Below are 17,477 nucleotides of genomic sequence, written 5' to 3'. Positions count from 1 at the left end.
CACAGGACAGAGTTAGGTCTCCAAGAATAGATTAGTCATAGGAAGGGTATGTACTTATAAAGCAAGTCTGCCTCTATTTCTCTCTCTTATGAACACTTCCTCTCTGTACTCCTTGCTTTCCTTCCACGCTACCGTGGTGTTATACAGCACAAAACTCTCAGAAGAAGCTGAAAAACACTAGCCTCATGCCCTTGAAATCTCTTGCCTCCAAGATATTGAGCCAATGACAGCCTCTTTACAAAACACCCAAACTCTGGGTTTGTAGCCATGACCCATGCCAAGAACAAAAGTGTTGAAGGACTTGGCTAGAGCAATCCTGAGCATTGAATGCTGATTTAGTGCCTAGTGCCTTGGTCAGAGTGCCAAGGGGTGGACAGTTAGGGAAGAGAAAAGAAAGGGAAGATAACCAAGAAACAGGCTCATGGGTAGGATGAGGCATTTCTGTTTTAATGGGAAACAAAACAAAACCCGAACACAATAGGTAGAAGGGGATGAGGCTATTGGGAATGAGCCCTGTTAGACACAGGGCTGATGTGAGCATTCTGCCTACATTAAGCTTTATTATGCTCCCTAGAGCAATGCCTCACCAATATATCTAATTAGCTTTGCCAACATGAAGGTGGCACAGGGCTACTGCTTATGAAGTTTGTTTCCCTAGGTCCCTTTCTAATCCTTAAAGTGAATTTACTTGGAACGATTTGAATCTTTTGGAAAAAAAAATAATTAGCATGAGGATTGAATTGATCGTACTCTGCAATACAGAATCCTACTCTCTGATTAGGTCACATTGTAAAACGGGACTTGTCACATCTTGTTTATTTCTTCTTAGCTTCCTTCAAAGTCCCATCTACAGTCTAGAATCTCGGAAGCCAGTGTCGGGTGAAATGGGAGTATGTTTGTTTGTGACATTTTGGTCCAGCTACAAAACATGTACCCTTAGGAAGTAGTAGATTTCACAGGGGGAAAAATGGGCTAGTAAAAGAGCTGGACTTGCTTATTCAACATCCCCTCTCCCTGCTGTGACGCCATTCTCAAGAGGGAATCTCTTGCAAATACTTGGAAAAGCTCTGTGTTAGTAGTGCACACCTTTAATCCCAGCACTCTGGGAGGCTGAGGCAGGTTGGATCTCAGTGCCTTTAAGGACAGCCTGGGCCACGTAGCGAGATCCTGTCCCCTTCCTGCCCACCAAAAAACAAACAAAACCAAAAACAAATAAGCAAAACTATGTAAAAGCAATTTACAAATCTTTTCTCTCCCAGAACAAAGTTGGGTCCTGAGGATGGAGCTCCCTTGTGGTCATGTGACACATTAATGTTGTCCAAATGGCTATGAATTTAGAGTTAACTCTTCAGCATTATTTCCTGAACCCCAATGATGTAAAAAGCTTGGGGACGATGGATGATAGTCAAAAGCAGCATTCTCCCAATGTGTGTGGCCGGGAGTCACTAGCACCAAGGGTGAGTTGAGGTGGCATGGCAGTGTTTTCTTATTAGGGACCTTGAGTTCTTAACTTTGGGTTTTATAGGCAAATCTTTTTATTTGGGGGTTGATATACTCAGTTCTTGGCAATGGTGTAGCTTGTTTTTTGTTTTGTTGTTGTTGTTGTTGGTTTTGTGTGTGTGTGTGTGTGTGTGTGTGTGTGTGTGTGTGTGTGTTTTACACCCAGGTACTTAGGGCATGAGCAAGTAGGTGTTCTGATTCCAGAAATTGATACTTTTTTAAGCCATGGTAAGCAGACCATGCAAGAAAAGACCAGGACAACAAACAGCGGTTGTCCACTCTGATGTGCCCTACAGAGGCTGACAGGTCACACATAGACAATCCTGAAAGTATGGGTGGGTGGACCTGAATCTACCTCAGACCCAAGGCTTTCTCCTAGATGTAGTGAAATCTATGTATCATTCCCCAAGTGTATAAGACCAGGTACCACCTCAGACCACTGGGTCTCACTCCATAACATCTCCCTGCAGGAGATGTCCTCTGAGCCTTGCCAGCCCCTGCCACTCCTTTATGCTTCCAAGGCAGCGCATCTCTTTGCTAAAGGATTGGGATATGCCCTTTGGGGGGCAATGACAGTCACATGGGCAGATATCTCAACTGCTAGCTCCCCCTTGTCTGAAGTACACACTACCTGGTAGCCTCCATTCCAGAGGCTGTGCCTTGCAGGCCATCCTCCAGCTTCCAAAACTCTGGTGACAAACTCGTCATCTCCTGATTCCATATACTGCTTCAGCTGAGCTTTCCACTAGACAATGAATGGCTTCACCTTGGGATCCACTTCTCCTCCTTCTTCAGTCACAGGACCACACTTGCCTGAGCACAGAAGAGACCTAATCCTGTTCCATTAGATAAGACAAAAGGATCTAGGCATTCATGTACCCAGTAAATTAAAGAGCGTGGGAAGGACACCTTGAGATACTTCCTAAGCCATTTATTATTTAAGAATAGTGTTTACAAATATACTATGAAGTGTTTATGGTCTACAAAGAGGCACAACTATATCATGAATGCTGGTGACAAGCTGAATGAAGCTGGTGTCACTTAGGCTTATAGGTCATGTTGGGTTATCATAGATGGGAGCTCTTGATGGCCAGTTACTACCACATGGTGTTTGTGGCCTAGTGAGACCTGAATATCTCAGAGTTTACAAAGACAACTCCCAATATGGTCAGGCTTCTCACCTGAGATATCCTTGGGAAAACCCAAAAGCACAGCTCAAGTCTCTTGCTATTTTGTCTAAGAGAGACAGAAAAGCCTGATCCAGAGTCTTTTTGGGCTCCAGAAAGGGAGACACCAGATGGCTGTGTTTAATTTTCTTTGGCATTGAAGCCTTTAGAGCAAGAAGGGAAGCAAAGACTTTCTCTGGAGAACAGGGTCCTTTGTGATTAAGGCAATCACCGATGCTGCTCTAGCTTCAACTGTAGACATAGCAACAAGAGGAAACCCCAGCACAGAGCTACCACAGCACTCAGCATCAAAGCCTGTGGAAGCTGCACCTAGTCTAAAAGCACTTCGTCTCCTGTAGGCATCTATCTCTAAGGGGAGGAAGTATAGGTGCTTCAGTGTAAATGGCTTCTAAAATCAGCCACCGCTACGTCTGCATGCCCAAAGTCTCACGGCAGCATGCACAGCCCACATGGACTGCTGAACACATGTAACACATGGTGGAAGTGTGTACTTCACGAAGCTGAGGGAGCCTCTGTGAGCCACATTGAGAGCTGATAAGATGCTTTGCTTCTAAAGTAATGGTTTCAACCACACGGGGAGCAACAACAGGAATTCCTCCCTTCTCCCAAGCTCTGTGAATGCCCGCAAAGGGAAACTGTGTAGTGTCAGTCTCTAGCATATCTTTTAGCCAGCAGAAGTCTTAGCACAGGGGGCCATGGTAAGCAATTAAACCCTGAGAAGGTTCCAAGGAGGGGCAGTGTACTAGCAGTCCCAGGTGGGTGCTACTCTGTCCTCAGTGTGTTTGGTCTGGCAGGTACATCTGTCACTTCTAAACAACAGTCACTGTCTACATCCATGGCTCTTGGGGTCAGCCAAAGAGGACCTGGTCAGGTGCAGGAGGATTTGTAGACAGGCTCTCTCTGAAAGTCACGTTCTCCTTGGGCATCCATGGCTCTACATGGAGAGAGGTTGTGCAGAATGAAGAGTCTTGCTCTTTAATGATTATATGTGAAACATGCACATGCACTCATAAGCATATGCACACAAGCACGCATAAATACATGCATGTATCTACATGCACGCACGTATGCACAGTGTATAGAAGGCTGCTGTCATGTGAACTAACCTCAGTATCATACGCAGAAACACATCATACACTCCAGGGATCAGGTGTTCTCAATTTCCCAGTAAGGGAGATAGAAACTGCTAGACTATAAGAAGCAGAGTCACTGCCCCATTCCGAGACTCCCTCTGCATCCACTAACCTCAGCAACTCATAGGGACCAGGACAAGCCTCGGCAGTCAGAATACTACAGAGGCATTATAAATACGACAACCCAGCAATATGGGCACCACTTCAGAATCTTCTGAGGAGTTCCTATTGAAAAGGCGCCTGGAGCAGGATGACATTAGTGGAACTTAGGCAGAAGGTGAGGAGCAAAGACCTCAGAATACCAAGACCATTCTTTCCCTCTGTACGTTTTGTGTGTGTGTGTGTGTGTGTGTGCGTGCGTGCGTGTGCGTGCGTGCGTGCGCGCGCGCGTGCGTGTGCGCGTGTGAAGCCTGAATGCACCTGGGGACCATCCTGGTTTTCTTTCTCATCACACCATAGGAACTCTGGGGATTTGAACTCTGATAACGTATGCTTGAGCAGCAAGCACTTGACCCACTGAGCCATCTTCTCAGCCCACGGTCTTCTTTCTTGCCTTGGGAACAGGATCATTCAGGATGTACTCTGACACCATAGAACTGCCCAAGAATCTTGGCCTTCATGAAGCTTCTTTGGTGAAACACAACCCAGAGGAAGACAGGGGACTTCTGTGTCAAGAGGGAAACTGTGGCCACCTCTGCCTCACCAGCAGTGCCCACCGATGGCTTTCATCAGTAACTCCCGTTTTGTAGAAGCAGAACTGGAAAACTAAGCAATAAAGTAAACCGCAGCGTAATGACATCAGAAGAGTGCTCAGCGAAAGTCATTATCTCCAGAAACTCAAATGCTGTTTAGCACTAACCATCTCCAATCATGCTGACTTTGAACCTGCCAGGACGAATCCTGCAATTTTAGATCTTGATTCATGGGTTACAAAGGCAACACCGGATTTGTGATTTGAAACCAGCCTTTCATTACACTGTGATTACATCTCAATTTGTACCCAGTTGGCTTAGAGGAGACGTGGAAATTAGGGTAATAAGCAGAAGGCTCCTGCCCGCAGTGGCAGAGCTGGGGGAGGACTTACTTGTTAAGGATTTTGGCTCTCTTAGCACTTGAAAAATTCTCCAGTTGCAGGGACTCTTGAGTGAGGAAAGCCACGGCCAGGTGAAAGTAATTGTTCCACAGCTGAAAACCAAAAGACAGGAGATGCTGAGGTGCTGAACAGCTTCATGGGACCTCTCAGGAAAGTTCTGGGCCACTGTCATCCTGAAATGCTTCAAAACCCACAGCAATGTAAGCTATCCCTCAGAGTGTGGGTAATGCATAGTCATGGGTAAGCATGGGGCTCGATTCACCAGGGCCACTCCTCTGACTTCTGCCCGTATCTCAGTTGCTTCACAGGTAATACAAGGTTTTTAGCGGTACCTACCTGGGTAGGCTTCCTGGAAGAGATAAAAGATCATTGCCCGCAAAAGCGGTGGCTAATGGTATGGTAGAGCCCCTCTCTGAGGAACAGTATACATTTGCATAATTTACAACTTTTTACTATACCAAAATTATGCATACACCAGACAATTAGGGAAAACATGTAAAAGGATCAAACCTTCATTTCAAGGATTTATGGACTATATGTGATTTGAAGGATGATCTTTAGAAGACATTGTAGATGCTTTTTTCCCCCTCATTTACATACCAGGCATAATATTCAAATTTGATAGCTACAAAGAGTCACAGAAGAACAAGACATTACTGACTCTGCGTTTAATGACCTGTAAAAGGTGGGGATTCAAGAGTATCCCCAGAATTTAAGAGTGTGTGTGGCCCCCTTTATAGAAAATGGGATTGCCCACAGGGCCTCTGACCACCACAGAGCAATGGTCATCCATATCAGGGTGCTCCTAGCTACAGAGGGATGGATGCTGAGCAGACATCCCTGGCCTCGGAGAGCTTTGTTACTGCCCACAAAGCACATTTTTTCTTTGGCTTCTTCTGCAATCAAAAGGGGTGGGTTCACTCTATGAGATATAAGTCGCCCCTTTTCATTTATTTTTGAAAGGAGCATTTCCATCCTGTGTCCTTCTTGATCCTGTAGCAATCATAGGACAATGCTACCCATGTTCTGAGGATCACAGAACCATGGCTAGCTGGAAAAGTGGACTTGGATGGAGGGAAAGAAGGTAGGTCAACACAGACCGAGACCTATTCAGACACACATACACCTGGTGCCTGTTTTTGTTTCCATTTGTTTTCTGACACAAGGCGTCTTATATTCTAGGATGGCCTTGCTTGGTTATGTGGCTAAGAAGGACTGTGCCTTCTAATACTTCTGATTAACCTCCCAAGTGCTAGGTAGGTGTGTGGCACCATGCCTACCTACCTAGTACCTTTAAAAGCCATAATACAACAACCGCAAATAAAATCCAATGCTTTCCTCCTACCTTCCCCTCTCTCTCCTCCTCTCCCTCCTTTCCTACCTCCCCACTTCTTTCTTTTTGTGTTTGAACCCAGGGCTTCTGCATGGTGGGAAAGCATGTTATTGCCGAGCCAGATACCAGCTCGTTTTAAGTTTAGTTTTAAAGAAAGGAGCTTGCTAAACTACCTGTGCTAGCTTTGAACTTTTTATGCAGCCAAGGTGGGGCCAGAGCTCACGATCCATTTTTTGCCCCAGCTTTTGGAAGTGGCATAGCAAGTAAGTCCTGTCATGAGAGACAATGTTCCTTTTGGCATTATGTGTACTTATGATAGCTTATGGCTTTGCAGTTCAGACTAGCCTAAAACCTGGGGTCCAACTCTCTTAGCTGCCCAAGAACTGGGGTTGCAGGTGTGCACCAACACACCAGGACGAGAGCTTTTCAAATGATGATGTCACTGACTCCTCATTCCTTCTCTTCACTTATGGGGCCAGGGCTACTGTGGTTTATTGTGGTTTGGCCCACATCCCGCACTCCTTCTTGGGTCCAGCTCTGAATGCTGGAGAGCACAGAGCCTTGAAGGTGTTCAGTCTCAGGGTGAGAGCCCAGGCAGCCGTCACAATGGATCCTGAGTAGCAGACAGAGCACAGTGAGAATGCCTTCAGTGGGGAGATGGGTCCCTCCCAAGCAACAGCCACATCAGGACAGACAGGAATCCAGCCAGCAAGTCACAGGGCAGGCCAGAGTTTAATGAAAGCTAGAGCAAGAAGACCGGCATGGGGTGGAAGAAAGACAGACTACAAAAAACTCCCTCAAATGCTGTCACATTTCCCAGTTAACCAGTCCAACAAGTCCAGTTAACATCCAAGCAACATGATTTTCAGAAGAGACACTCAACTGGCTGATTTTAAAGTATATGTGCAAAAAGGAACGCACAAACACAGCGAGGGCAATTCCTCGCAGAAAATTCACTGGGATGTGTGGGTTCCACTACCTGGCTATAGAGTTGAAGCAAGGAAGTCACTGCGGTAGCAGTGCAGATAATAGAATCTATACACATTGCAATCTGGCCAATGGCGGCACGTCAAGTCACAGGAGGCACAGGAAGCCCATCATGAACTGAAAGTGGTGAGTGGAGAGATAGACCCTGATCCTAACACTAACTATAGAAATCCTAGGTGGATTCAATAACTGAAAAATTAAAAAAAAGGACCATTAAGCAGAACTCTGTAGGTAATTGCTGATATTAACTCCATTGCAGGTAGCTCAATCTACAACACTAAGGCAATTAGGGATTTGCTATGCCAAACCTAAGACCATATAATCACAAGAGAAATGTCAGGCTTGACTACAGGAAAAGTTAAATATTTTTATATAATAAACTTAAAACCATGAATAGGATATAATAAGAGTCCCAACTAATTAAAAACACTGAGAGCCAATGCAAGCAAAAGAAATGCCAGAAATGCCCAGGCGGTGCCTAGCAAAAAATCCCCACAGCTCATAAATACTCTCAGCCTAACTGGTCATTCAAAAATGTAGTGGTCAGAAAAGGATTCATATAAACAAGAGTCCTAAATTCTCAAGAAGGCCTGCACAAAGCTGCTTTGTTCAAAAGAGGCTGGCGAGAATGTCCTGGATAGTCCAGTGGGTCATAAGACAAAACACAAAGACAGAAGCGTGAGAAGGGCATTTGTAACTTGGAAGGGAGGTTGTCAAGGGTGGGAGGGAGCTTGGAGAAGATGGGGCTGGTGTCAGGGAGACTGAGGAGAATGTGGTACATACATGTATGAAAATCTCAAAGGAGAAAATCAAAAAGGTTTATAAACACATGCATACATACATATACATCTATGTGGCTGGCGAGGGTGCTACTACTGGGACATTTTTAGGAAGGCATTGGGACACCATCCATCAAGCTTGAACGCTCATCCTGTTTTGTCTGCAATCGGCCTTTTCTAGGGGGTACAGGCCTGGACATCCATGGAAGCTCATGGAAGCTTGGCTCAGGGCCGTGAGAAGCAGAAGCCGCTGGGCCATCTTGCAGGGGCAGCAGATACGGTCATGCTGTGGAGTATGGCAGGCCCCTGAAACACTCGGTGTGAACCAACACGTGTTAAAGGGAAGATGAAGTCATGCACGGGCCCGCCTAAATGTGCCTGGTGTCGGGAAGAGCACAGAGCACTTAGTTATAAGTAACTCCTGCAGAGAGAGCATGAGAATTGCAAAGGGCAGAGGAAACATTTCCTAACAACTCATTTACAGTGTGCGACTCTTTGTTATGACACATGAAAACAAGCACCAAGCAGAGAAAAACAGTAAAAAGTTAAAAACAAAAGGAAACACAGTTTTGTTTTTTTTGTTTTTTTTTTAAAGTAAGATTGCCAAGGATGGGGATGTGGCTCCTTTGATAGACAGCCTAATTAGCATGCACAAGATATTTAGGGTTTCTTCCCCAGGACCTCTCCCCACATACTTAGGCCAGGCATATACGGAAAAGATATTTATGATACAGGAGGCTTCACTGTGCACAATACGGGTGTCATAAAGCCCGAAGGGAATATGAAGGGGAGAGAGTTCCAGAAGCAATTAGCTCACTGAAGCACACCTGATCCTCCCGTACTGAACCCTTCATCCTGTCTTAGGATGATCCAAGAGGAGGTTGGCAGCCAAGCATAGTAGCACTCAATGGCTTGTCTGCTGCTTCCTGCCAGTTGAGTTTCTCCTTGCCACTCTGACTCAGTACTTTCTCTTGGAAACAACTCTACCTTGTAACTTGCTAAATGGAGTAACCACACTAGAAGTATCATTTCTCACTCCTCGGGTTCCAACTCCACACCTCGGATCAGAGGCTGATTAAGATCCCAGGACCAGAGGTACAGGTGACTGACGCCGGGCAGCCCTTTGTTTTAACAAGACTCTCCCACAAAGGTGCTGTCTACTTCTCCATTTACCTGCAGCTCAAAGTTGGCTTGATCCAGAAATTTCTTGTTCAGCATATCTGCATACTGATTAATCGCCCGCAGGAAAACTCTGAAAGACCAAGAGAAAATGGCATAATTACACACTCAGGCTTTGGCACCTTTGCAGGTTTGGCATTTCAATTAGGTAGGATTCCAGACTGTGGAGAAGGCGAAGTCTCTGAGTCCTACATGAAGTTGGGAGGCTTTGCCAGTGAAAAGCACTCAGCGTTATATGCAGATGTTCTCCAAATTAATCAAGAAAATTAGCACATGCAGAAGGAAAGAAACAGACCAAAATAACAGCCCCTAAATGTAACATTTAAAAATGTATCACAAAAATACCCTGCTTTCCAAAAAAGAAGGAAGAAAAGGTGTGAATAAAACCCTTTCCTGGAGTGACGATGTCTTAGTGCTTCATAATCAAACCCTTTAGTTAGATCTGAAAGCACTCTTGGTGTGTAAGCTATTAGGCTCGGCACGGTTTGGGACAATGTTACTGTACTTGGATGGACTGCCATTATTGGTACCATCTGTCCTTTATCTGATTTTGATCATTGTTCACTTAATAAAAGAAAATTTAAAAGGCTTTAGTGGATAAGAAAGTGACCTGGTGAGAATTTTAGCGGCATTGTGATCTGTTGCTTCACTGATATGTATAATTGGCGAGTATGATGTCGGCACGGGAAGGCCAGATGAAGGTCAGGTTTCCTGATTTATCATTCTCTGCCTTAGCCCCTTCAAACAGGGAATTCATCTCTGAGTGACCCTGGAGCTAGAATAGTGGCCAGCAAGTCCTAGTGATCCCCTGTAGCCTCTGGTCACAGTTCTGGGTAACAGGTGTACATGGCCATGCCTAGCTTTTTACATGGGTGAAGGAGATTTGAACTCAGGTATAAATACAGGTACAGCAAGAGCTGAATCCCACTGAGCCACCACCTCAGCCCTGACAATGTGCAATTTTCAGCATATTTCTCAACACCCTGACTTCTACTTTTCCGTGATGAAGTGTGCAATTTGGGCTGTCAGGGAGGACTCTGGAGGGCTGTCTTTCCCCAGCTTGTGCACTCAGTAGACTTGTTTTATAACCCTTGAATGTGTTGACAACAGTAAAGCACAGTCCAGCTACTCCTTCGTAAATGGCATTCTCCCTTCCAACAAAGCATGGATGCAAGAGGAATTAGCATTAGGACACAGATAATAAACTTAATTACCTCTCCTCATTTAGACAGCAGGAAGCAGCTACAATGAGAGGGAAATCTGGGTTACTTGAAATCCCTGTTATCTGAAGGAGCTATCTCTCTAACTAAGGAAGCTTCCAGAAGCTCCCTAGGTCTCCACCCAAGAGTCACTAAAGCTATGAGTGAGGGGGAGGAAGAAAAGGACTCTCCGCCTAGGGCTTTAGGAGACCTCTGGTAGAGCCTTTCCTGCAGTACTTGAGGCCAGTGCACTTTGTCACTCCTGAAGGGAGCTCTGTAAATCCCGAGCTGCAGGCATCATTCCATCAGAGAGCCAAACATCTGGATGTAGGACCCACACACTGATGCCACATGGCCTGTGGTGGAGTTTGCTATCTCAGTCTCTGGAGAAACAGACATCTGTATTCTTCCCTGGAGACATGAAGATATAACCAGATAGGAAGAATGGGTGTTTTTAAGTGTCTTTTAATGGAGGACCATGGGGATCACTGCCTTGTCCATTAGCCAAGACTGGGCAGCAGAATCCATTGGCCGGGTTTTGCAAATCTAGGATGCCCAGTTACGTTTGAGCTATAGCTCTGGGTGCTAAACTCTGTAATTGACTTAGTTGTTTCTTTAATGCTGAACGCAGCGTTTTAGGACATCCTGACAGATTAACTACAGGGAGCACAAAACTAGGGCCATGCCTTGTGTGTGGTGGAAACACGGCAACCCCGGCTAGCCTCTAGTCTAGGGTTGGTACCTGTCATGGCAGGAATACAGCACGGATCAAAAGAAGATGGTCTTATGAAGTCTTAAGCTTTGGAGGTTACATGCTACAGGAACAGAAACCAGAGATCTGCCTCAAGCCTCCAGGGAACACAGTTTCCTTCTCAAAGGAATGGGCTTGCATGAATTCCAAAAACTCCAAGCTTATGTAGCTACAATACACTTTTCTTTTCAATTTTTTTCCTTCATCTTTTGTGGACATTCCTGAAAGTACCCTGCTGCCCTTAAGAGCTGAAACTTGCTGTCCCCAGCCCTTGATGGCAATAATGACGGGTTTAGCCCAACATGGATTATTATTACGAGGTAATTATTTTGCCTCTAGATAACACCCAAACAGTTGCAATATGCTACTTCTAATTAAGCTCTGGAACATTTTCAGCTAGTTAAATAAAAGTATTTCTCAAAATGCCCTTCCCCCCTTTAAAGAAAAAAGAAACCATGTCAGGCTGAAACAATATGAAAGCTGAACAAAAACTTTTTTTTTTAATGAACTGTCAGCTGAGAAAGAGCAGTGCTGAGAGATAGATTCTATAATTTAGAATCCCTATAAATTTTTTAAAAAGCCAGGACAAAACTCCAAATAACACAGAATGCAAGATGCACGAAGGAAACTAGGGGAAACACTACAGTCGATGCTGTAAACAAGAGCAAATGGAACACCGGCTCAGCACAGGAGAGGCGGGTGACTTACACAGACCCATCCAAGATGTGTGGAACTAATACCTCACAGTTCACAGCAATGGGATGAAAAAGCTGCTAACCCCAAGACTTCCTGAAATAAATCAATTAGCTAACTAGCCAAAACGGAAGTAAGCTCTGGCTACTTCAGGAGGATGACCAATTAGGTGCTGTAATCCTATGCTGTTTGTAATAAATCTCAAACAGGGAGCATACACACAGACAATCAGATTAGAAGCTTTTGCACAGCCCTTGCTTTTGGACATTGAGGTCTATGAAGAGGATCTCAAGTCATGTGACTAGACCGATTCTGATTCTTGATGCCTTATCAGACTATAGAGAATAAAGGTTTTCTTCCCAGCGAGTCCTACACATCAAGATCTCAGTTGGTTTTGAGAGGAAGTGACCATAGGGAAGGCAGATAGGTGGGTAGATAGCTAGGTCTGTCTTTACACATCAGTGATTCTGTCTATGCTCCACACTGTTGGAGTAGGCTAAGGGGCGGGGGGGGGGGAGAGAAAAGAAAATGGAAAAGAGAAAAAAGAAAAAGAAACACTCCCCCCTTTCTAACAATGGGTAAATGATAGATAGGGATGTAAGTACACTGTTTTTTTTCCCCCCATGGGGGTTGGCTGGGTGGATGTGTAGACAAATAGAAATGTGGAAAGATGTGGGAGTGGGTCAGCCGATAGATAAAAGGATGGATGGGTAGGTGGGTGTGTGACAAGTGAGTGAATGGTAAATGACTGGGTAATGGATAGATGTGAGAACATGGATGAATAAATTAGTGGATGAGCAGTGGGGTGGATGGATGAACGGATGGATGGATGGGCAGGCAGGCAGATAAGTAGGTGAGTGGATGATGGGTAGGTAAGTAGTAAATGAGTGGGTGGGTGGATGGATAAATGAGTGGATAAGCTGCAGAATGGATGTATGCATGAATGGGTGGATGCATGCATGGATGGATGCATGGATGCATAGAAGGGCAGGTAGGTAGATAAGTAGGTGAGTGGATGATGGAAAGGTAAGTAGCAGATGAGAGGGTGGGTGGGTGGGTGGAGGAAGAAATGGTGGATGAATAGGTGGGTAGATGGCAAATTAATGAGTAAGGTGGCCTAGAGAGCAGGCTGACTCCCATCAGAGGCTTAGGTATTTAGGTTTTTCTGTCTTGGGAGTCCCTGCTTTCTAAGTAGACTTGATGAGGCAGGGTTTAAGTAGTTTCAGGCTTTTGTTACCCAGATTTCTGATACAGTTTGGCAGTGGCATTGCTCCCTCTTCCTCCTCTTAGTCTACAGAGCACATCCCACTGTTCTCCTTATCTCTGACTCAGTTCATGATGGAAACAATCTTGCCTCTGTCACATCAAGAACCTCGAAGGCATCTATCTCGACAGATCCCTTGTCAGCGGGTACATTCTGAAAGGCTCTGTTCTAAGGAACCACATGTTTACAAGGACAGGAATAGATATCTTTACACCAAGGTGAATGTTAGGTAATTTTACCAACCAAAGCAAAATACCCTATTCCTCAGCTTGCCTCAGGACACCCCAGTAGAGGCCAGGCACAATGTAAGGATATCAGAAAGATGCTTGCTGAGAAGAAAAGAAGGTGCCCCGCCCCCCCCAAAAAAAGAAAGAAAGAAAAAGAAAAAAAAGCAGGTGTTCTATTCATGTAGAAGGGAAAAAGAAAAACCATCAATCATTAGGCAAATGGATCAAGTCCTGTCTTGCCCAGAGCCTGGGATGTTAGGTAGTAACTTCCGAACACCTAGTTAATGGTATAAAAGTTCAAATGTGTTCATGGATGCTCAACCAAATGGTCCAATGATTAAGAAAAGGGTAAGCTTGCATTTAACAGAGCTCTTTTCAATCATTTTTAATCTATGGAAGGATTTATTTATAATCTAAAACTTTGGAAGATAAAACCCTGCACAGAGATGAATAATACAGAGAGAATCAGAGGCAAATCATGTCACCCTAAAAAGATTAAAAAATGTCATCAGGTCGAGAGCCTTATTTCCAAAAGCCTAGTGGAAAGAACATAATCTCTAGATACTTGGCAACCTAGCCATGTGTCCATGAAGTCAGGGGATCATGCTCAAACCTATTATATATAGCTATATAGCATGTGTGTGGAGGTCAGAGGAGAATGTAGAGTATCTGTCTTCAAGTGCTTTCAAGCTTTTCTTTGAGACAGAGACTCTCATTGACTGGAATTTCACCATGTATGCCAGGTTAGCCAGGCCATGAGCTTCCAGATATCTGCCTGTCTCTACTGCTAGGATTACATGCATGGGTACCACACACAGATCTTCTTGTAGGGGTTTTGGAGACCCATATGCAGAAGGGATATACTGACTGAGCCATCTTCCTAAAATTTTTTGTTTAAATTATGGCAATCAGAAAAAAAAAGACAATTAACAAGCTAATATAATTCAACTAATCAAACAACACAGAATGTTTCTCTGACAATATCTTCTATAAGAGACAGTCATTGCTAGTGGCTTTCTAGTAGAAACAATGCTCAATTCTGTCAGTCTCAACTAAGTTTAATTGTAGTTGACACATTTACACATTTGTATAGTTAAAGTCTTAATCTAATTGTATCTATATATCTGTCAATCAATGGCTTCCGCTGCATATAAACATTTAGTTATGCACCAAGGAACTCAACATCACAAAGGCATGATAAGGATGTAAGGTGACAGATACATTAATAAGGATGATTTAACCACTCCACACAGATGTACATATGCCACCAGAACACTCTACAACTTGTGAATATATAAAACAGCTGCCAATTATAATTGAGTAATAAAGAAAATATTACATCAACAGAAAAAGCAATTCAAGCCTCTGAGCAGTTCATGAGAACACTGAGCTGAGGTACTACTGAGTTCTTTGAAGACTGTCAAGCTACATGGCTTGCCTAGTTCAAGATTTTGAAAGTGAAGAAGAGACATCACTACATGTCCCACAGTCATCAAACACTGTCATCTTTCTGCATTCTATAATGGACGGCTACACCTAGTTTTCAACTTGGTTGTCTCTGGAATCTACTAATACTCACTTTGGGGTTGATCTGTGAAAGTATGTCTCAGAAGGGTTAACTGAAGGTGAAGACCAACCCCAGATTGGGTGGAACCTTCCAGAGGCAGGCAATTTACAAAGGGGTCCTAGGGCAAAATGATGCTGTTGTCATCCTTCGGTGACTTAGGAGCCTGGCTTCTAAAGTGTTCTAATATGCACTATAGACCAGTAGCTCTCTAGGCATTCTCCAGGTCTTTAACACCAGACTGGGACTATGGAGGCCTTTAGTCTCATGAACTAAATAGCTGTAGAATTCTCAACTTCTCCAGTGGGTAGAGGATAGCCAACGTTGAATTAACCAGCCCATATTGTCTAAGTCAACATAATAAATCCCCTTTGTAATATAGTCACTCCTTTGGCTCTGTTTTTCTAAGGAACCCTGAGTAATAGGACATACTACAAAATCTTAAGTTGCATTTGTTAAAAGGAAACTGTGCCCATGATTATTTCTATGCATTGCATGTCCTGGTAGATATACTTGAAAGAGGGGTGTAGTGGTTTGAATAGGTTTAGCCCCATAGATTCATGTGTTTCAGTGCTCAGCCATAGGGAATGGCAATATTAGGCAGTGTGGCCTTATTAGAGTAGGTGTGGCCTTGTTGGAGGAAGTGCAACAATGTGTAGGCAGGCTTTAAGGACTCCTATGCTGCATATGCGTTGCCCAGTAAGGAAAGAGAGTTTCCTTCTGGCTGCCCATGGAGGGCAGTCCCCTCTTGGCTGCCTTCTGATCAAGATTGTAGTACTTTTATCTCCTTCTCGAGCAGTGTGTCTGCCTGTATGCTGCCATGCTTCCCTCCATGATGATAATGGACTGAACTTCTGAAACTGTAAACCAACCCCAATTAAATGTTGTCCTTTATGAGAGTTGCCTTGGTCATGGTATCTCTTCACAGCAGGCAAACACTAACTAAGACAACATATTTGCTGAGTTCCAAGCCTCTGAGCAACATGAAGTTTATGTGGAATGTTTCAATGCTCTGGACTTTCTGCCCCATTGCCTATCATGACCTTGCACAAAAATGGTCAGGGTCAGGGTCAGGGGATGCTTCTGCTTTGGCAAGAGACCACCCAGAAAGGCTGCCTGCTGCGGTAAGGCAGGTGATGCACAGAGTACTAAAAGTAACACAGCCCAACTCAGCTGAGGAGGGAAGTTAACAAATTGAAAGTCATCAAAAGCCAGCTTAAGTACTGCAAGGACAGACTCGAAAATGACTGTGGTATTATACCCCCAACCTCTCCATGGTCTCTGTTACCCAGTGGTGGTGCTGCTAAAACACAAGATGAGGTACCTTGTCACTAAGCAGGGAAAAATATGGAGAACTGTGCAAAGCCTCCAGGGAAATGCAAAGCCAGTTCCAGTTCCAAAACTGTGAAGCTGAGGGTTTTTCCTAATTTCTTCCCTAAACTCACTTTAACTTACATAATTAGATTGCACAGTTCAATATCAGGGCATTTAAACAGTTCTGGCACCAAAACAAGTTGCTTTGGGGGCAGGAGGAACTGCATCTTTTACTAAAATGTTTTGCCCAAAGTGGGCAGAAAAAAAAGAGAAAGAAACAAACAAATTAGAAGTGACAGATCCCATCCCAGCAGGACAATGAGTCAAGTGCAGGAGCTGGAAATGCTCCTTCAAAGGATTTCTGCAGAATTCAGGAATGCTGGGGGAAAAAAAAGAGACAAACTAAGAAGTGGAGAGAGAGAGAGAGAGAGAGAGAGAGAGAGAGAGAGAGAGAGAGAGAGAGAGAGGCAAAGCAAATCACTCCAATTAAATGAGAAGGGGGTGGGTAATGAATGCTTTGTTTCAGTGAATCAGTATGGCTGTCCAGACCCCAGCTTGGCACAGCAGCTTTCGGGTCAGAGTAGAGGCCAACTAGGGTCAGCGGCTTCCTGTTGTGTAACCTCTACTGGGAAATGGAAAAATCATATACACATGAGGTGACTTCTAAGAAGGAACCCCAGGACTGGAAGTGCGAGGACTGCAGAGAAACCAAAAGCCTGGTGATCCAACATTGCCTCAAAAACACGGTAGGGAGACCAATGTCACTAGAGAGCCAGCTCAATAGAGGTTATGATTGACCATGCTGTGGGCTTGAATTGTGCTTGGTGGTGGACAATGGAGTTAGAACAGATTTCAAGGACTCTAACCCAGAGAAGGGTCACGTATAGCTAGGAGACCCCAAATCTCAAGACTCCATCATCTGCACAAATCTTGCTACAGTTTCCCAAGATTTCCTCATTTCTTTTTCAAATCAATAAAGACTTAAACATCCATCAGGTTCTTAACTAAAATCCTAATCTCCTTAAGGATTTTGTTTTTGTTTTGTTTTGTTTTCCTGCTGGCCAGTGCTGGTAGAAGGTGGGGCTTGAGTTGCAGAAAGGAATACAGAGAATTTTCTGGGAGGGCCAGCCCTGGATCTAGGTTGTGTGGTCCTCACCACAAGGTCTCCAGTTAAGATGGCTGGACACTCATCCTCTAGTTCTTGCTAAAGAAGCAGGACAGGGTTCACTCCCTACCCCACTTCCGCTGAACTACTCCTCCCACTCAGCGAATCC

General features: G+C 44.4%; 1 protein-coding gene across 2 annotated transcripts in view; it reads right to left on the bottom strand.

Moving 5' to 3' along the window:
• The window catches only part of Dock1 (dedicator of cyto-kinesis 1), a 516,616-nt gene that overhangs the window by 88,983 nt on the left and 410,156 nt on the right, over nucleotides 1-17,477 (bottom strand). For both annotated transcript variants that reach the window (XM_063263800.1, NM_001143858.1), the window contains exons 30-31: nucleotides 9,186-9,264; nucleotides 4,905-5,005 (exon numbers count right to left, since the gene is read on the bottom strand). In XM_063263800.1, coding sequence (XP_063119870.1) covers nucleotides 4,905-5,005; nucleotides 9,186-9,264 — 180 coding nt within the window. The remainder of the gene's footprint in view (nucleotides 1-4,904; nucleotides 5,006-9,185; nucleotides 9,265-17,477) is intronic.

This window comes from Rattus norvegicus, chromosome 1, assembly GCF_036323735.1.
Source record: "Rattus norvegicus strain BN/NHsdMcwi chromosome 1, GRCr8, whole genome shotgun sequence".
NCBI classification, from domain to species: Eukaryota; Metazoa; Chordata; class Mammalia; order Rodentia; family Muridae; genus Rattus; species Rattus norvegicus.
The sequence above is the reverse complement of the archived record's forward strand: the minus strand, read 5'-3'. Positions and strand labels throughout refer to the sequence as shown.